The sequence below is a fragment of the Alnus glutinosa genome, chromosome 1, assembly GCF_958979055.1.
Source record: "Alnus glutinosa chromosome 1, dhAlnGlut1.1, whole genome shotgun sequence".
In the NCBI taxonomy this organism is placed as follows: Eukaryota; Viridiplantae; Streptophyta; class Magnoliopsida; order Fagales; family Betulaceae; genus Alnus; species Alnus glutinosa.
The window spans coordinates 11,304,503-11,323,696 of record NC_084886.1 but is presented as its reverse complement, the minus strand read 5'-3'; the positions used below and the strand labels follow the sequence as shown (position 1 = coordinate 11,323,696).

At 40.1% G+C, this 19,194-nt stretch overlaps 1 protein-coding gene and 1 non-coding gene across 2 annotated transcripts; one reads left to right on the top strand and one right to left on the bottom strand.

Moving 5' to 3' along the window:
• The first annotated feature begins 4,766 nt into the window (after window positions 1–4,766).
• On the top strand, window positions 4,767–4,872 carry LOC133858988 (small nucleolar RNA R71). Its single transcript, XR_009898657.1, has one exon. It is a non-coding gene; the product is annotated as a small nucleolar RNA R71 (small nucleolar RNA).
• A 7,422-nt stretch (window positions 4,873–12,294) lies between these two features.
• LOC133872506 (disease resistance protein RPM1-like) lies at window positions 12,295–15,914 on the bottom strand. The gene has a single exon (XM_062310027.1). It carries the CDS (start codon window positions 15,653–15,655, stop codon window positions 12,818–12,820), a length of 2,838 nt encoding a protein of 945 aa, XP_062166011.1. The 5' UTR covers window positions 15,656–15,914; the 3' UTR covers window positions 12,295–12,817.
• Window positions 15,915–19,194: the final 3,280 nt, after the last annotated feature.

Genomic DNA, 19,194 nt, shown 5'->3' with positions numbered 1-19,194 from the left:
AGAAGAGGTACCCGTCCCGATTTCTCTACTCGACTTCTAGGTTGTTACACCGAAAATTTCCTGTACTTGACATAGCCTCGAGCGCAGATAGCTTCTGGAAAATTAATTTTAGGCTGATGCCGGACAATCCGCGTAATCAAGCGGAATTGTCCCCGACCATGATGGTGTAGATTGACCGTAGCCTGCCATTGGAGAGTTGGAATGCTATCGTTGGTCTGGAGCGCGGTGCAGGGGTCCCTTACCTAAATTACAGGCTCAGCCCATCAACCCTTCTACTTGTCCAAGAAGTGTTTCGAATGTAGATGGTGGTTCCGGGATCGTAGCACCCCCCAACTTTCAAGCATTTGCTTGGCACTGTGACGAGAAATAGCAGCACAGTAAAGGTCGAGATTCCGGGAATGACTTCCCTTAGGGGGTGCTTCCTTGTTCACATTCACCAGCCGGGGCTTGATCCCTCAATCCCTGTCGTCGGACTTATGTTTTAATAATCGTTCCTCAATCATTATTACAGCCCTCCTTGGCCTTATAGATGCTACAAGCATTTTTATCATTCTCGGCTTGGTTTCTCCATTTTTCTCAAATTTATGCCACAAGCTTGCAAGCATATCAACACAGCCGGGCCCCAATGTTGTCCTGTCGGATTTTTCTACCACTGGATAATTCTTCCGGTGGGTCTAATCAATTGTGTAGGCTTCGGTCAGTTGTCTTTTCAAGTTATGACCTCTATGTCAGTGACCCTGAACCCAAAAAGGGTGCATCGATTCATAATTGGGAGCCCGCCTGCTCAAACTAGCAAAGTTCATGCAGATTTTCCTTTTAACCCCATATCCGGAGGGGAGTGGCGTCCGAGGTTGTCTTTGAGCTACCCCCTCTCCATCCAAAGAGAAGATAATTATCAGGGTTACCCTTCCCTCCAAGAGAGGGGGTAATCATCCAGATCCATAGGCATAGTCCTTTGCTTGAAGGAGGTCAGCCATCATGGCTACCTCTATCTCATCACACGCTTTCCAGGGGCTACATCGGTCTCCTCATCTGAGGTAAGTCTCCACTCTATCCCAAGATGAGCTTTACTCGCTACTTCCTCTCCAACTTTATGGATCCAATCTACAAAGAGCCGATGCTCGACTCATTCCCTTATTCAACAGGGGCTGTTTTATCCGGGAAGAATTTTTCAGTTTCCTTATCCGAGAAGGATCCCCTTATCTAGGGAGGAACAGTCCATGAAACATCCCATTCATTTTTTACGTTATCCTACAATGGAAGTCCGAATGCCAATAGTATCCTGGGAGCAAAGTCCGCTACGGGGGGACATTCCCCTAGCCCGATTTGTTAGAGGGGTTCACTCCCCGTTCTCAAGGGTTCTCAAGCAACAAATGATCTTGAAGATGGGGGATTGTAACTTCCCAAGCCGAATCCGTTATTGCTAATCTACGGCACTCAGTAGATCAGCTTCTCTGGCGTTCCTAGCAATCATTTCAATGTTATCCGTGGCCGGGATGTAGGCATTTCGGCCTTATCCAATAAAAGGTTTCTTCACAGTTCGTGGATGGGATTCATATTGTTAGGCAGGGAGGTGGTGTCCGGGATTACCTTTTTATTCAAGAGGGATTCACTATCCCGACCCGACACTACCCTCCATTCTCCAGAGGAAGACAGTCTCGGACTGCTCCCTTTTCAACTTTATATAGGCGATATGCCAGACGTCAACGTTTTTCTCGTCTCCTTATCCGAAAGAAGAGTCTTCTATTCAAGAAAGAACTCTACGAGTATTCTCCCTAACTTAAAGAAGTTGGTCCTCGGGAGGCATTCCTTCTTTTATGCATATATGAATATAGACCTGGCAACCCAGGTCGTCATCGGTCACAATTTCTTTCTCAGTTCTGCATGGACGGGGGACGACGGTCAACCCCGGAAGATAATTCTGTTCCCCCGAGAATGTACCCAGCAAATATTCAATAATCAAATAGATCAACAGCTCGGATGGGGGAGAATTGCTAAGCATCCGAGCTCGTTATCACCCCCCTGTCCTCAAGCAGGAGGGGTGTCTTTGTCCGAGGTCAGACATTTCCCATACAGGTCCCCTTTCCACCTCCCTGTATAAATCCAAAGGGAGGGGTCCCTGTCCAAAATCAGACTTTTTCTCTTAAGGTTTCCTTCCCACTCCCCTGTCCAAATCCAAGGGGAGGGGTCCCTGTCCGGAATCGGACTTTTTATTTTATTGGGTTATCTCCTCTCCTTGTTTTTTATTGAGGTTATACTCCTCATCTTGATTTGTTGTAGGGGTTTACTCCCCGTAATGTAATCTCATTGCAAATTCAATGAAAAAGAAAATTTCTATCTGTCACGATTTCCTTTTCAGCTCTGTCGTGATTTACCCCGGAAGTGTACCCAGCCAATATTCAATAATCAATCCTCCAGTCTCCTACCCCCCCCCCCCCCCCCAAAATCACTTTGGTCCGAGTAGAACTGACTTGAGTGATTTGTTCTGGGAATACAGAGCTGACCAAGTCACATAGCAACGTGAGCCCCTGAAAATGAATCAATGGCCTGGACGGAGGAGAACTGCTAAGCATCTAAAAGGCCAAATGCCGATGTTGCTAGGGCCTCGAGTCCTACATTACCCCCCTGTCCTCATCCAGGAAGGGTGTCCTTGTCCGGTGTCTTGATTCTCACGAGGCCTTATCCTCGTCTTCTTCCTTGTTTTTTAATGAGGTCACGTCCTCGGCCGTTGTTTTTTACGAGGTCCTATCCTCGGATCCCTTGTTTTTTAACGAGGTCACGTCCTCGGCCATTGTTTTTTACGAGGTCCTATCCTCGGATCCCTTGTTTTTTAACGAGGTCACGTCCTCGGCCATTGTTTTTTACGAGGTCCTATCCTCGGATCCCTTGTTTTTTAACGAGGTCACGTCCTCAGCCTTTGTTTTTTACGAGGTCCTATCCTCGGATCCCTTGTTTTTTAACGAGGTCACCACCTTGATTCCCCCGGTTATCCCCTGTTAAGGGCGGGTTCCTGATTTTTTAACGAGGTTATCACTCCTCTCCTGATTTTTTACCGAGGTTATTACTCCTCGCCTGATTTTTTACCGGGGTTATTACTCCTCTCATGATTTTTTACCGAAGTTATTACTCATCTCCTGATTTTTTACCGAGGTTATTACTCCTCTCCTGATTTTTTACCGAGGTTATTACTCCTCGCCTGTTAACTAATTCAGAAATATCATCGGAAATTGATCCAGTTCTCGCTCCCAAACAGTGCTCTCGGAATGTAACTTCGAGAGCTTTCCTTTTCGCTTTATTTGTTTGTGCAATAAAAACAAAGCTCCTGCAAAAATGCTACAATGCTACGGAAAAAGATCAATAAATCCAATGGGAGACTATCAAGATGGGATCAATTCCCGTCTCTGTATTATGAGCTCCAATACTTGTCAAGAGTCAGCAAATACAAACGTGTATATCTAGCATTTACTCTTGAAATCGTGAGATTATCAAAGATCTCATAAATTACGCCTCCTAGGGGCAAAATAGTTAATTAATTATTAGTCTTTGTCTTCCGTCGGAGAGACCTTCCCAGGTCTGACACTCCGAAACTTATATATATATTCATGTATCCCTGCCATCAGTATTTAATATCCAGAATTTAATAAAATGGAATAAAAAGAGAGAAATGGACTCATCTCAGCTCTTCCGGCCTCTGGAGAGCGTACATAGCCCCTCATCCATTTGGATCTTTAAGCCCGAACTTTGGTAGGTCACCCCCCCGCTACAGAATGTGTCCGAGGTGACCTGTGGCCCCATAATCATCCCCGTTTTTCAGAAGAAGCACATAGCAATAAGAACTTCCGAGGACTTCCTTCGTAATTTGTCCCCACCTCGACTGTTGAGGAGCGACTAGATCGGAAGTCCGGGCACTCATCAACTAGTCGAAGCTGCGTAACACATCTCAAACAGGTCCTCGGCAATGTTCTCGGACCTGATCTCGGAAATGAGAAGGGTCCCCATCCCATAGCCAGTGCTACCGCCCAGGGAGTGGCCGACCCGGAAACCCTGCATGCAGTCACAATTCTCGGCCTCCTTGCGGACGACGTCGAGGACGGAGTCAATGAGCTCGGCATCCTCTGTGAGTTAAGTCGGACCTCCGGTCGTACTTTGTTGACGCACCTTTTGCATCTTCAAATCCAACTCTCCTCTGCATGGGCCACCTTCCACAAAAGTTTTTTTTTTTTTTTTTTTACGGGTAGTCCACTCACCGGGGTCTGTAGACACCTCCACGAGTTTGGGGACTTCAGCCATACTTCTTGACGCGTGCCTCTCGAGTGTCCTCAGACATGGACTCTGCCGGAGCGCTCATCGGAATACAACGAAAACAAAGCAGGGGTGATCAGAATGATATTCGCTGAGTCTCATTTACCTCCATCGGACAACCGTATAGTGCTCTCTCTCTCTTTGCATCATGTGGTGTGTGTATATGAGATGCAGTCGCAGGAACAAAACCAGATGCTAACAATTGATCTAACTTTCTAGATAAGGCATCCACTTTGGCATTCAAGTCCAAAGGTTAGGACACCTCATAAAGAGTTTGGCTCTTAGTGTTTGTCCTACGACCGGATGATGAATGGTGTAAAGAATTTTCAGACAAGTTTTCAAAAAGTGTCCATGCATCATCCTCACTCTTCAACATAAAAGTACCCCCACATGAGGCATCTACCATCTGTCTATGTGGCTCAGTTAAGCCATCATAGAAGCACTGTACAAGCTGCCACTTGGGAACAGCATGATGTGGACACTTTCGTAAAAGGTCCTTCATCCTCTCCCAAGTTTCATGAAAAGGTTCTCCCTCTACTTGAGAAAAACCAGCTATGGCTTTTCGTATTTGGTTGGTCTTCCCTATGGTAAAGTACTTCTTAAGGAACTCGAGTTGCATCTGAGCCCAAGAAGTAATGGAATTAGTCTCTAGGGAATTTAACCAATACTTAGCTTTATCCTTAAGGGAGAACGGAAATAAACGCATCCTTAAAGCATCCTCTGTAAAATTCTGCAACCTAATGGTGGAGCAGATTTCAATAAAGTCATCTAAATGCTTATAAGGATCCTCAGTACTAAGTCCGTAAAATAAAGGAAGCATTTGAATGAATCCGGACTTAATTTCAAAATGAGCTGCTGTAATGTCCGGCAACTGAAGGCTTGAAGTAGGTGTGTATGTTGAGGGAACATAGTGGTCCCTCAACAGCACAGGCTTTGGTTCTTCAGACATTGGTGAATTAGAATGGGCTCTTAGACGTGAGTTCCGTTTGGATCTACTTCGTCTAGAAATCCGCTCTAAGTTTGGGTCGTATGGAAAAATAGGCAATGACCATGAACGACGACCAAACATGCACCAACAAAATTTAATCTATATATACAAGGTACAGAAAAGAAATGAAATGAAAAAGGAAGAAAAACTAACCGGTCTGCAGTGAGGCAGTGCAGTAGCAGCTGGAGTGCTACTGCAGGAAAATTCGATCGATCTAATTTTATGTCGATCGATCGAAAGTCGATCGATCGAAATTACAGGTCCAAAAAGTCGATCGATCTATATTTCTGCAGAAACAGAATTCTGCAGCAAACAGACAGAACCGAAGTAAAACCCAAAAAACACTAAAAACAGTTTTTATACAGAACCAAAAACAGCTTATGGACAGAATTAACACTATGTACTAAATCAAACTAAATACAATCCTAAATATCCCATAAACAACCGTTAATCCCTGGCAACGGCGCCAAAAAATTGGTATAGCTCGGGACTAACCGGCTACACGTGGATTTTAAATTTATATATGTTTTACCACTCGCAATAGTACGTATCGATTGTACTATAGTAAGGGTGATCGAACCACAATGATTATTGGTTGTTTTGCATAATGGAATATCTAAGGAGCATATTTAACTTAACTTAAAAACAAAAATAAAAGTAAAGGGTTGTAGAATTGAAGCTACAACGACAAGGTGAAAGAAATGAAAACGGAAATGAAATTAATTTAAGAGAAAACTTAGGGTGTTGATCCTATCCAATCCTCCACCAATGCGATGCTTAAAGTCTATATGGACCTTCCCAACATGCTTGATATGAGCGCGTAATGGGCGTCAACCATTACGACGACCTCAACACGAAAATACCTTAGTTAAGACGTAATCATAAAGCACCTAGATTTACATTAATCTACTCCACATAAAGACTAAACTAGAATTGAAAAACAACTACTCTACCAAAGGTGTGGAGTGACTAATGTTCCCTAACTTACTACTCTATAACACATCCTAATGAGTATACACAATACATGAAAACCCTAATTAGGCCACAATGATAAGATATCTAGTTTCACACCAAATCATTCCACATAAAGTTAAACTACAATTGAAAAACCATTAGACTACCAAAGGGATGAAATGATTGGTGTTCCCTAGCATACCCTATAAGGTGACTCTAATGAGAAATCATACATCATGTCAAATAGCTTCATTGCAAAAGACATCATTCTTGTTTCCAAGAATGTTGGTTTTACTCAAGACTTCAAGAAAAACTCATAGACAAGTTAATCTATTTTTCATGAATAATTGGATTGGAATATTGATATCAAAACCTTTTAGCATGAGTTTTGATATTCTCTAGCCCTTAGCAATCATCAAACATCTAAAGAAAATCCCAAGAACATCAAGAACACTACATGGTTTTGGATAGGACTTGGATCAAACCCTAAGAACTAAATTAGCTAGACATGAATTTAAACTAATCTAGGCATGGAAATGAATGAAAACAGTAAAGGAAAAAAGGAGAAATGAATTGAAATCAACTATATTAAACTTAAAGAAATTCGGATTACAAAAGAGGAAGAAGAAAACTAACTAGAATATGAAGAACAAAGGAAAAACAACAAGGAAACAAACTCTCTGGATTTCGGTCCAGAGAGTAGCATCTAAGTGAATGAAAATACAAGAAATTGAAGTGATACACCTGAGCAAATCCGAATAAACCCCAAAAGATGCATGTTCTAACCTAAAACCCTAATCTCATATATATAGAGAATTGGATTCACAAAAGACCATCAAGGATTAATCCTAGCCGCACAAACAGAGCTGGTCGGCGTCCATTTCTGTCCACAAAATCCAACTTATGATTTGAATTGCATAAAGAATGCAAAGATCTGGAAATATCTGATTTTCTGGAAGATGCGAAGTCGATCGATCTAAAATATGTCGATCGATCGAAAAGTCGATCGATCGAATTATTGGCTGTACAAATAGTAGATCGATCGAATTGCCTTGGACAATTCTTCAACTTGCAGGAAAATGACTTAAAGTAATCTTGATGTATTTTCAGGTCTAATTCAAGTGTTTTGAATTAGATTTCAACTAAGACCTGAAAATAAGATAAAACACAAAAACTACGACAAAACGTTATATATACAATACGAACTAGCTCTAACAAATGCAAATAAAGGGGTCTTGAATCAAACAATTCAAGACTTATCAGTATTCTTTTCCTCTTCGTATCCAGGAACTACCGTCGCTCTGACATGACTTGCGCACACGTGTGATGGTGTCCCCGCCAACTTTGATTTCCTTCCATCCTCAAAGTTCAACCAATAGCATTGATCTGGTAGTACTGTTTCGGGACCTCTTTCCCTTCTTCTTTTTTTAAAAACCTTTTTTTAAAAAAAAAAACTCAAACCTTTACAAGTTAGCAACTAGCTACAGAATCATGTCCGGGGAGAAACATTGCTTCGTAGCCCATCTCCTTTCAGTTTTAACAAATGATGTTGCCAGAAAGACATCATTTCCCACAAAAACCAATAAAACAAGACCTATTCTTCTCCATAATCTTTCTTCTACGCTGGCACGCGTAAAACTGATCTTCAACTCCATTGGGTGTATGGCTCAAGCAGATTAAAAAAAGCACTATTCATCTCTTTCACAAGAAATTTCCTCCTTTCTCCAAAATTTATAAATATATGGGACGACTATCACAGATCCATATAATTGCATGCTTGCGAAGACATTGGCCGACAAGGCGATGAGCTCATCCTGAGTTACGTGACACATAGTCCTGCGCAAAAGCATAAACCTTCCGAGGGGACTTTCTGAGTCCATAAAGATTTGAGTATAACCTCAGTAATACTGAAGAGAGAACCCATGAAATCAAGTGACAGCAAGGGTAATACAAGAATTTCATCCTCATTAGTTTCCAAGCACAATTAATGGTATTGTCAGAGAAGCATGACTTTACACAATAATCAATAAAGCAAAGGCTTATGCTCCTTAAGACCTTCTCTTGATCTGAAACGTGGCCCATCCTTAGCCTTTTGCTTTTTACAAATATGCTAAATGTTAAAAGTTGTCCCTTTCACACGTGTAAAAACACAAATTGCATTTAGTAAGCTTTCTGCAAATTATGGGAATCCTCATTCACCCTTTGTGATCCGAGATTGACTATCAAGAAATTATCTTCTTCCATCAAGATTATCAAAATATCATTTTGAATTTGAAAATTTCTAGAACGAAGATACAGAGTTGTGACTAATTCAGACCGTGGAAGAAGAGCAGAGAACTTATCTTGTCCACACACAGATACGACTGCCAACAGAAAGCCATACTGGGATGAGTTCCTTCAGAAGCATCGTTAATATCATCAAATCTGTTGCTTGTAGGTTCGGGTCCATAACATTTGCGTCCAGATCTGTCAGACATAAACCCCAAATCTACTCCATCAGCTCTCCCTTTCTTGACGAAGGGTGTTTCCGGTTACCAGTCACCGTTCTGGATTTTTGTTTTGGTAGGAGCGACCACGTCGTTCCCACAGACGGCGCCAATTGTTGATGATCTTTTTGGTTAGGTGGCGTGGCACCATCAGAGACGTCCCCTTCGCCCGCGCCTTGGCCTGCAAAACAAGAAAGACCCGCCGGGGGTTGGCCGGCGGAGCCTCCTCCGACGATCAAGTCAGTCAAGTGTTTGTATGAAGAGGAGTGAAAGAGAGAGAGAATAATAATAGATTCTGCCCAAATAATTTTTTTACTCCCTTTTATATCCCTGCATGCTATATGTCCATTTTGCCCCTGTCAAGCACAAGGCCCAATGGGGACGTCTGATATCTTCTCTGACTTGATTTGACTGGTCTCATAAATATTGAAGGCTTCCTGCGACCAAGGTTCACTTCCAGGGACTAATCCTTTCCGGGGTCCGAAATCCCCCTTGTGGGGCAAACCAGGCCCCACTCCAAGGTGGGGACAAATATTTCCCTAACAATGTTCATTACAAGCCTGTTTACATTCCGAACAATCTAAAGCTTTGTGTTTGATAATTAACCATGTAATGGGGGGCACTGTGGCTGCGGGCAACAAAATTTTTTGATATCTTGTCAGCAACTAATACATTATAATTATATGGCTTCTTAGGAAGGGATGGCAATGGCTTTTTGGCTGATCCACATTTCTTTGGCAGCTCAAGTGATCTTCCCAAAGCTCCTCTAGTCATTCAAGTGATTTTAAGAGATTATTCTTTACACATTTTCATTTTATTTCTACAGTAACGTGTTGTTTACAGATGTTTGGAACTGTACTAAATGTATATCAAGTTAATCCAATCTTATGGTTTAAACAATGTGGCCACATATTATGCGCCCTCTGGAGAGTAAGATGTCCTTAATATCATTCCAAGTTCTTGGACTTGTGAAGTCTCCGGAAAGATATACAGAGAACAAAGCCAGTTTTAGGGAGTCCGAAATCCATTTTTTGACAAAGAACATGACCCAAAATGTAGAAAATTAGACGGTGCTGCTGAAAATGTAGTTAGATTTACTGAAAAAAAAAATAAAGAAAGAAAAAGGATTGCGTGCTTTCAGCATCTGCAAATGTTATGTGAATGGTTTGTGAAATGCAAATTTATCTGTTAATCTCTTTAATGATCCTTTCTTCACCTAGCATATTGCAAGTGGTGCCATCGTAGTGGAGTTAGAGAAAACAATAGTAGCAATGCCAGATCCTTAAACTGTTGATTATATGATTGACTTGGGGTGCTCCGGCCGCATGATTGTTGACAAGGAAAAGTTACTCGATATACTCGGAGTATATAAGGTCGCAGAGTTGTAGGCTTGTAGTGCTAGCCAATCATACAATGTTTCCTATCACCCGTTTTGGTATTTGTTTTCTCTTTTGTTTGGGAAATATAGCCTTATCCTCCATAAGCTGGCACCTCTTTCACATTTACTTTCCTAAACTATCATTTTGTGGCATTTTACCCCCTTCAGCTACCATTTTGTGGATCTGTTAGTTGAGGGCATTGAATCATATGGAAAAATGAGCAGGCGTACATGTACTGTGGTGGGTTTTTATCGGAAGGAATAATAACTGGTAGAAATGCAAGGAAAATTGGAAATAAACAGAGGAATTTTACTGACGGGCTCTTAAGAGAGGCCCTGGCTCTCAAGGTACACTTGCGATTACACTTCTCAATTCAAGTCTGCTCTTTCCTCTTACAGTAGCACTCTATTTATAGATGCTCCTGCTGGAATCAATCCAGCAAGGTGTCATCCATTCTCTCTCTCTTCTAACAACCTTCTAAAATAGAAAATGGAATCTAGGGATAAAAGAGTAAATGAACAAATAACTAATTATTCTTCTAGAACGTTTGAGAATAGTCCATACGCTAAGTCATCAGCTGACTCACATTCCCTGACCTTTCAACCTTTCCAACCACTCCCTGTCCATGGCTAGAGGTAAGCATGGCAGACCCATAACATGTACACAATTTTTTTTTTTGACATGTCCACACAAGAGGGAATGAAGGATTCGAACTAGTGATCTCCGCTTCATGAGGTGTGGTCCCCAACCGATTGAGTTAGCCCTTAGGGACAATATTCTCTCGGCTCTCTTTGGCTGCGATAGTTATTATGGAATACGTGATGTCTTTCATGGACGGACCAAACATATCGAAATTGATTGTCATTTTGTTCATCATTATCTTCTTTAGGGCTCCTCTGTACAGTTGTCAGTGTGATTAGATAATATATTTATGGTTTTAACACTCAAATTGATAGTTATTAAGCAGTGTCTACAAAACATTTACAATTGAGTCGTGTGTTTATGATTGTAGTCTTGTGGAGATCAGTATCATTCAAGTTTAGTAAGCTGAGTGATTATCCAGTGTTATTCAAAACATTTGGGTAGATTAAATTAATTGGTGCAGTACTCTCTTGTCTTTACCTGCTTTTCTAGTCAGCTTGGTAGCCAAAATATATATATATATATATATATAGGGATGTAAATAAGTCAGTCCGTTCGATAGCCCGCTGGATACCCGCTCGGTTTAACCCGATCCGAACTCGAGCTCGATACTGTAGAAACTCGATCGTTACTGTTGAAACCCGCTCGATTAGTAAGTGATACATACCCGACTCGCTCGACAAAACTCGATAGGGGCTTGCGAGCTCAACTCGTTTAAAGCTCGACCGGATCGCTCGCCCGACTCGTTAGTTCGACTCGTTAGCTCGTTCATATCTTACATATATATTAGTAAATAGTAAATATAGTATAATATATATAGTATTACATATTAATTATAATACTTTGATAACAATATTTAGTATGTTAAATTAACATATTAAGTTATTAATAGTTAGTATATAACAATATAACAATATTAAATAGTTAGCATATATATATAAACACATATATCACATCACACATGGTTAACAATAGTTATATATTATACTTATATTATAGTTACTTAGGTATATAGAATATGTTAGACTTACTATTTGTTCACATTATACATATACCATTGTTTATACTCTGTAGTTATATATAATAACATATTATTACTTTGTTACTTATAAACTATAGTTATGTAATATATTTTATAATATGCTTTATATACTTACATATTATATATTTATGTTATTAATAAATGCATAGAGGTTATTCATAAACTTGGGCTTGAATTTTGCTTTGATCACTCATTGAAAAATTTAATAGTTGAGCCGAGCTTGTCCAGTAACCCGGCTCGGCTCGAATGTCATTTTCAACGAACTCGAGCTTGAGCTCGAACTCGCCCGAGTTTTAAATGAGCCGAGCTTAAACATGTAATTTATAGCTCGGCTCGAATTCGAGCTCGACTATTTAGGCTCGACTCATAAACGAGCCAGTCTTGAAATCTTCAAACTCGACTCGACTCGGCTCGATTACATCCCTATATATATATATATATATAAATGCATATCAAGCAATAGCCAAATACGATCCACATTCAATAGCATACATGAACAAGTGAACAAATATTAAATATTAATTCCACAGAGCAACCTGACTTTGTACAAGAATGCCCCAATTATATAGACAACTAGAGGTTATCCCTGTACACTGATAATGAGTATTTACAATCTTTACATGTTTACAATTTGTGGTTCACCACAACTGTTGGAGTATTGACAGTAATTTACATCTTTACCGGAGTGAGGACTATACCCCGTGCTTATTTAATTACAATGTGTTTTCTTTTTTACAATCATTTACAGTATTTACAATCTTTCATCCTCCACATATTCACAACCTGGATGCTCTGAGCATCATACACATTGTGAACCACAAGTTACCTCTGAAGCCCCAAGCATTAATAAGCCGCTTGAAGTCCAGATAAATCTTTCTTCCAACTATAAGAACTGTTACAGTCACTTGCATATTTACACCCTCCAACACACGAGCCAGCTTCAAGCACTACAGAACTCCAACACCATCATCATCATCATCATCATCACTGCTTTGTACAAGCATGCCCCATATCTCTGAATATATCATTTCCAACGCGTTTGAAGATCATGACTCTTCAAAATGATAGTACTGCGCCTGGGGGAATTCTCTCCCTCATTGAGACTCTCCAGAGAATTGACCTCCCATCCCTCTCTCCAGTAGGTAGAATAGACTTCTGGGATGTGAGCAACTTTCCCATAGTCGCACCCTTTTTCCTCGGGACGAAGCGTCTTGATTAATTCTTCGGGCATGTCGAAAAATTCTAGCACTTTCAACTTGGATAGATGTTCAATCCCAAATGGCACCTTCTTAAGCAAGTTACACCGCTGGATAATCAGCTTTTCAACACAGGGCATTGCTCCCTTTTCCACTTGCACGCATGTAAGCTCACTGAATTCATCGAGGCCTAAAACCTTCAGCTTCTGAAACCCCCCGGTCCTGAAATACAGCGTGTCTCCCTGAAAAACCTGAAGCAATTCAAGATGCACAAGATTGGGCAGATTTTGGAGGAGCACAAGTGGGTCTTCCTTTAATCTACTCCACTTCAAATACAATCTGACAAGGCCATGGAGTGATGGAATCCAGTGAGGCAACTTCTCGAAACGCCCTCTCAAGTACAGCCGCTGAAGCAATGGAGGTGGAGAAGAAAGGTGTTCCAAATCAAGTATCTCTTCCTCCTCTATTGATGTCAACGACATAGCACGAAGGTTGGTCAGCTTTTTGAGGGATAAACACAGAGACTTGCCGTCTTCTTTTCTCAGCTTCACAATGCCTAACCTCCTTAGTTGAAACAGTTTCCCAAGCTCTGTCATTATAGTCCCGCCGCCTTGGTTCGCCTCTATGAAACAGAGCTTTTGCAGGGATTGCAAACTTCCTATATTTCCTTGGATCTTAAAACCATATCTCGAGTGAAAATATTCGTAGGATTCAAGCTTGTAATGATATACAAGAAGATGGCGCAGTCGTGTGAGCTTCAAGATCTCAACAGGCAGTTCAGTGACACGGGTATGTTTAAGATCCAAAGTTTCTAGATTCTGAAGCTTCCCTATAAAGCTTGGAATGCGTCTAATTTTGGTTCCCCTAAAGCTTAGATATTTCAGATGGTACAGGTTCACAATATCAACTGGGAACCTGTGTATACGTGAGTTCTGCAAATCGAACACATGTAGCAGCCTAAAAGCGCCAGAAAACAATTTTCCAATGTGTAGCTTTTCTACCACCCCAAACAAGAACAGAGAGCGAAGTTGAGAAACACACCTGTTTTGCTGAACATTTCGCGTTGTGTTATGTATCGACAGGTGTCGGACCTTGTCGGGCCACACCCCGTTCTGATCTTTAGCGATTGTAGTGAAGTTCTGCTCTCTTGACTTTGTCACGATAATCTCTCGCAGCAGGTCATGGATGTGGTACATCTTCACCCTTCCATCGCTCGTTGTGGCCGCCACTTGCAGTAGGCCCCTGTTCAGGAGTTCGTCGAGGTAGTCCTTCGCAACTTCTTCCGGCGTTTCCCCTTCTTTATCTTCAACAAACCTCCCCGCTATCAGTAATCGAATCACTCTCATTTGCTCAATCTGATAATCTTCTGGAAAGATGCTGAGGTACAAGAAACAAGATTTCAGGTAGTACGGCAAATCGTTGAAACTGAGCAAAAGTACTTTCTTCAAATCCTTGAGTTTGTCGTTGCCGTCGATTTCCGCACCAAGACTGCGGCAAACCTTATCCCACTCGTCAATCCTACGCTTGTCTTTTGTCGCCAAAACACCGCTGATTGCCACAATCGCCAGGGGAAGTCCCTCACATTTTCTCAAAATATTTCTGCATATTTCCTCCAAATAAGCAGGGCATGCATCCCCTTGAAAAGTCTTCCGGCAGAAAAGATCCCAAGACTCCTCCGGAGGCAGGGGATTCAATTTATAGACCCTACCGATGGATTCCACACCGGAGGTGGAGGCTACGTCGGCGTTGCGTGTAGTGAGCATCACTCTGCTGCCGCAACGATTGTTAGGCAAGGCGTATTTGACAGCATCCCATACACGCAAGTGCCAAACATCATCCAAAACAATCAAGTACCTCCTTTTCTGAAGCAAGTCCTTGATTACTCTTCTCAGCCTGTCGTTGTTCATGCTGTCCAATCCTTCCGGAACTGGTCTGCTGACTACGCCGAAGATTTGCCGAATCATGTCTTTGAGGAGTTCTTCTATCTTGAAAGATTGAGAGACGGTGACCCACGCGCGTATTTTGAAATGTTTCTTCACTTCTGGATCATCGTACACTTGCTTTGCCAAGGTGGTTTTCCCCATTCCTCCCATTGCAGCGACAGAAACTACTTCGCGCCCAGAACCGCCCTTCACCAGCCACCCCACCTGCTGCTGCTTGGGCTCATCGATCCCCACCAAATCAGTCTTTTCAAAAAGAAGCGCGTCCTGCCACGTGTTTCCTGCATTCTTGGAGCCCAAGCCTTGTTGAGCTCCGCTAAGTTTGTGAAGCAGCGTCTTGTGAACCCCGAGAATGTTTTTGATTCTGGAGTTGATGCCTTGTAGCTCGGAGACAATACGACAACGAGATTTTATGTTCTTAATACAACAAGAAAATCTGTGGAGAGAGCCGTAGAGTCCGTCCGCATGATCATGTGCTTGAAGAATTGTGAATTCATCAAGAGCGTCTTCAGTTTCATGAGCAATCTCTCGCACTTGCTTCACCCACACTTTGATCTCCTCGTCGCTTTCTTCCATTGCATCCGCTATCTTCAGGAAGGCCCTCATGCGCTCTAGTTCTCCTCTCAGGTACAGAACTTCTTCCCGAACGCCCCACAGGAGCATCATCTCATTTTCAACAAAGCTAGCAATCTTTTCAAGCAGAAAGCTCACTGGACCCTCCGCCATTCTTTCACGCCCTCCGAAATTCTCAAGCCATTGCAATTTTCAAGTTTGAAGTCCAACCTCCAAGAGCTGCAGCCATACATACGTCCTCAACCCATTCCGCGTTTCGTCTAACAGGAATCTTGACTCTTCAATGTTCTTTAGATTTAATAATTAGACGTTATTTGGGGCAAGCAATGATAAATGACATTTCTGATCTACTTCCAGTAATAAAAATATGATATCGAAAATGTCCTCTCCTCTTCCGTCTTCACTGAGTTGGATATAAATAATAATAATGCATATCTTGATCACATCTTGCCCGTTGATGGCAATAAACTGCAATAATATAATTAAAAAGAAAAAGAAAAAGAAAGATAAACCTTATTAATATTATAATTCATGTAAGCATCATTTTGCAAAATAATATATTTGGTTGGAGTCAACAAATTATGAAATTAATTCAGAAATGGCAACACTTCGTTTTGTAGGATGCTTCGAAGTGTACAAAAAGCATTAGAGTACGCAACCCACGAATGACATTCCTGCCACGAGAATGTGTGTTCCCATTGATCATCCAATTGTATTTTGGCACCACGCGCGTAGTTTCTAACACAGTGCAAGACAATCAGCTTTTGACATCAAAATTTCAGTGGCAGAAGCTTCGTCGTTTAGTATCAAAGGGAATCGACACTAGGATATAAACAAACAACAACGTCTTACATTTTGACTCATGATCATTTTACAAATTCATTGCCCACCATTTGTGTTAGGGTGTCGACATTAGTAGTATTGAGGTATGAATATAAGATTATATAAATTAATTATAATCTAACTCATTTAATTAAATGGATCAAATTCTTCGACCTTAACTCTCTTTTGTATTAGATTCATGTCAGGTTGGCGGGTTATGTCAAAAATTGCCAGTTATTATGTCGCGTGTTGGTTCGGATCGTGTCGAAACATAGGTATAAGACTATATAGGTTTAACTCTAATCCAACCCATTTAATTAAACAGGTTAAACTTATCAACCCTAACCCTTTAATTTTATATTTAGTTCATATCAAATTTGCGTATCGTGTCAAAAATTGAGATGTTTACCTCAAACTGTACGGTATTTGAAGGTGGAGGATGGTTTGTGTTATGGTTGTGGCTTGAATTCAGCCGCTGTTTACTGATAGGGAAATAATATATGCATTACAAGTGCACAACTCTATAGCACATAGGGTTGGAGTTCACACATGTAGACCCATCCCAATATACTTTGAAGTTGCGAACTTGTAATGCAATTATTATAATTCTATCATTTTCCTTACTAATAACTGCTGTAGGGGCATTAAAAGGACCACTTGGTCGCCTCTTGCTTAACAGCCACCCATCCCAAACATACGGTGCATCCGTGCATACATTTCTGGCGGCTCGCTTTCAATTAAATTTTGTTCTATTTGTTTTAATATATGGTTCCAAATATGTCACGTGTCTTGTAATTAAACTAGTGGTTCGAAATTAAAAATAAAAACTACCGGTTCAAAATCAAACCAAGTCAATATATATATACATATATGGTATTTTCACTGATTTATTTAGGAATGTAGAGCGCAGTGTGAATATATGTAAAATATTATATTTAATGAGGGATATTATACGATGTTATTAGAATATAAATTAAATTAATATTTTTTTAATTTCTTAAACTTTTTTGATATGTAATGATTTAACATAATATCAGAACCAATTATAAGCGGATAAGTCATCAAAAACCACAAAATACAATAGACATGAAACAAATTAAACTCACACGGTTTGTCTTGCTCATTCAACACCATAAATCCCTCTCAAGTCTCAACGGAAACCATAGAGCCACCTACGCCTGCCTCTCCTCCGCCGAACGTCACCATTGAAATCAGCCGAAGGCTACTGCCTCGCCCCGCCCCGCTAGTCTAAGCGTGATTTATTTGGAATTTTTTCCTCCTCCGGCCTTTCCTCCCACTACAAATAAACCCATCTTCTATCATTAATCATTTCTCCTGTTTCAATTAAATAGTTTACAAAAGCTTAAACGTTGAATGTATCAACTGATCAGGGAAGAGCTTCTGGAAGAGCATACTGTAAGCATACACTGTTTAAAGGTTTCTCAAATATTTATTATCATTTTTAGTTGGTTAGAGGATAAGAAAGAATCTGGCACTGAGAATTGTTCATCTTTGTACACGTTTGCTTCTTCCCTTTGCAACTTACTCTCCGGATAAAGCCGATAGTCAATTGATAAAGGAAATAAATATACACTCAAGTGTCAAGTCCAAAAAATAGATTTCACTATCAATTTTCAAGATAGAGCCTGGAAATTGAATTTCAACTCTTCATTAATTTAGTAACTTTCATGACAATTCAGTGTAAAAAGGTATTGGACGAATGGACGTACACATTTTAGTTAGAAATCACATCAAGGAAACACCCCAAATTTGTCTTATTCTTCTACTTGTAGGCCAAGAAACGGACGTGCCCGGCAAAGTCAAATAAAGGAAAATGTTCCGATACTGTCTACGTCTTCTTCGATCTTCTTATTTTTTTGAAGTAAAAAAATGTGATGATGTCGGGGTTGTGTTCGGTAAATATTTTGGAGTTGAAATTTTTTTTTTTTTTTTTTTTTTTTAGTAGTAGTCAAAAGTGACGATGAGATACAAAATAGAAAGAATTTTTATAAAAAAAAAAAATAAATAAATAAAAAATAAAATTGTATTGTAATCCGTTTATTTTTATTTGAATAATAATAAAAATTGTTGATGTGATACAAAGATAAAAAAAAAATTATAATGTTTTAAAGTTGATTTTTTAAAAAAAGTAAAAATAAAAAAATAAAAGAAAATGATGGTTACCAAACACGCACAGATCCTCTTAAAAGGGGTTAACAAACGGTTTGTACTTGTAAGTTTCAGATTTTTTTTTTTTTTTTTTTTTCCTTTTTCATATTCAAAATGCATAAGTCTTTGTCAAATTACCACTAGAATATTTTAATTGAAATGATGATAAATTGTAGAGTTCGACTTTTATAGCACGTTAATTAAGATGACAAAAAATGAATTTATTTATTTTGCGGGCTCCTCCAGCAGATTTGTAAATGGTCAAATGTTGGTTCCAAAGCGTGGCAAAAAAAAAACTCTTAATTGAAGGGGTGGGATTTGGGTCGTGGACACCTGCGGTGCATATAAAAGGTTGAGAAATTCTGATTCCATCAGGCTTCCATAAAATAATGTTGTCAATAAATCAGAGTCGTCTTAAAAAGTGACTCTCCTTGCGTGTCGAAACAGGAAATTAAAGATTAGAAAAACGAACTGTTGTGAAACTTCAGATAGAAACAGGCCCCAAGTGGGATATCCTTGGGAAAATCCTGATTTTGAGAAACTTCAGATTATGTTGTCATTTTAGAAAATATATTTTTGAATTAATATTTTATTAAAAAAAAAAATTAATGTTGATTAAGTTATTATTAATTTGATTTAAATTAAGTAAGAATTTACGAGTCCCGAGAGAAAATCCTCATTCCACAACGGTTAATAACACA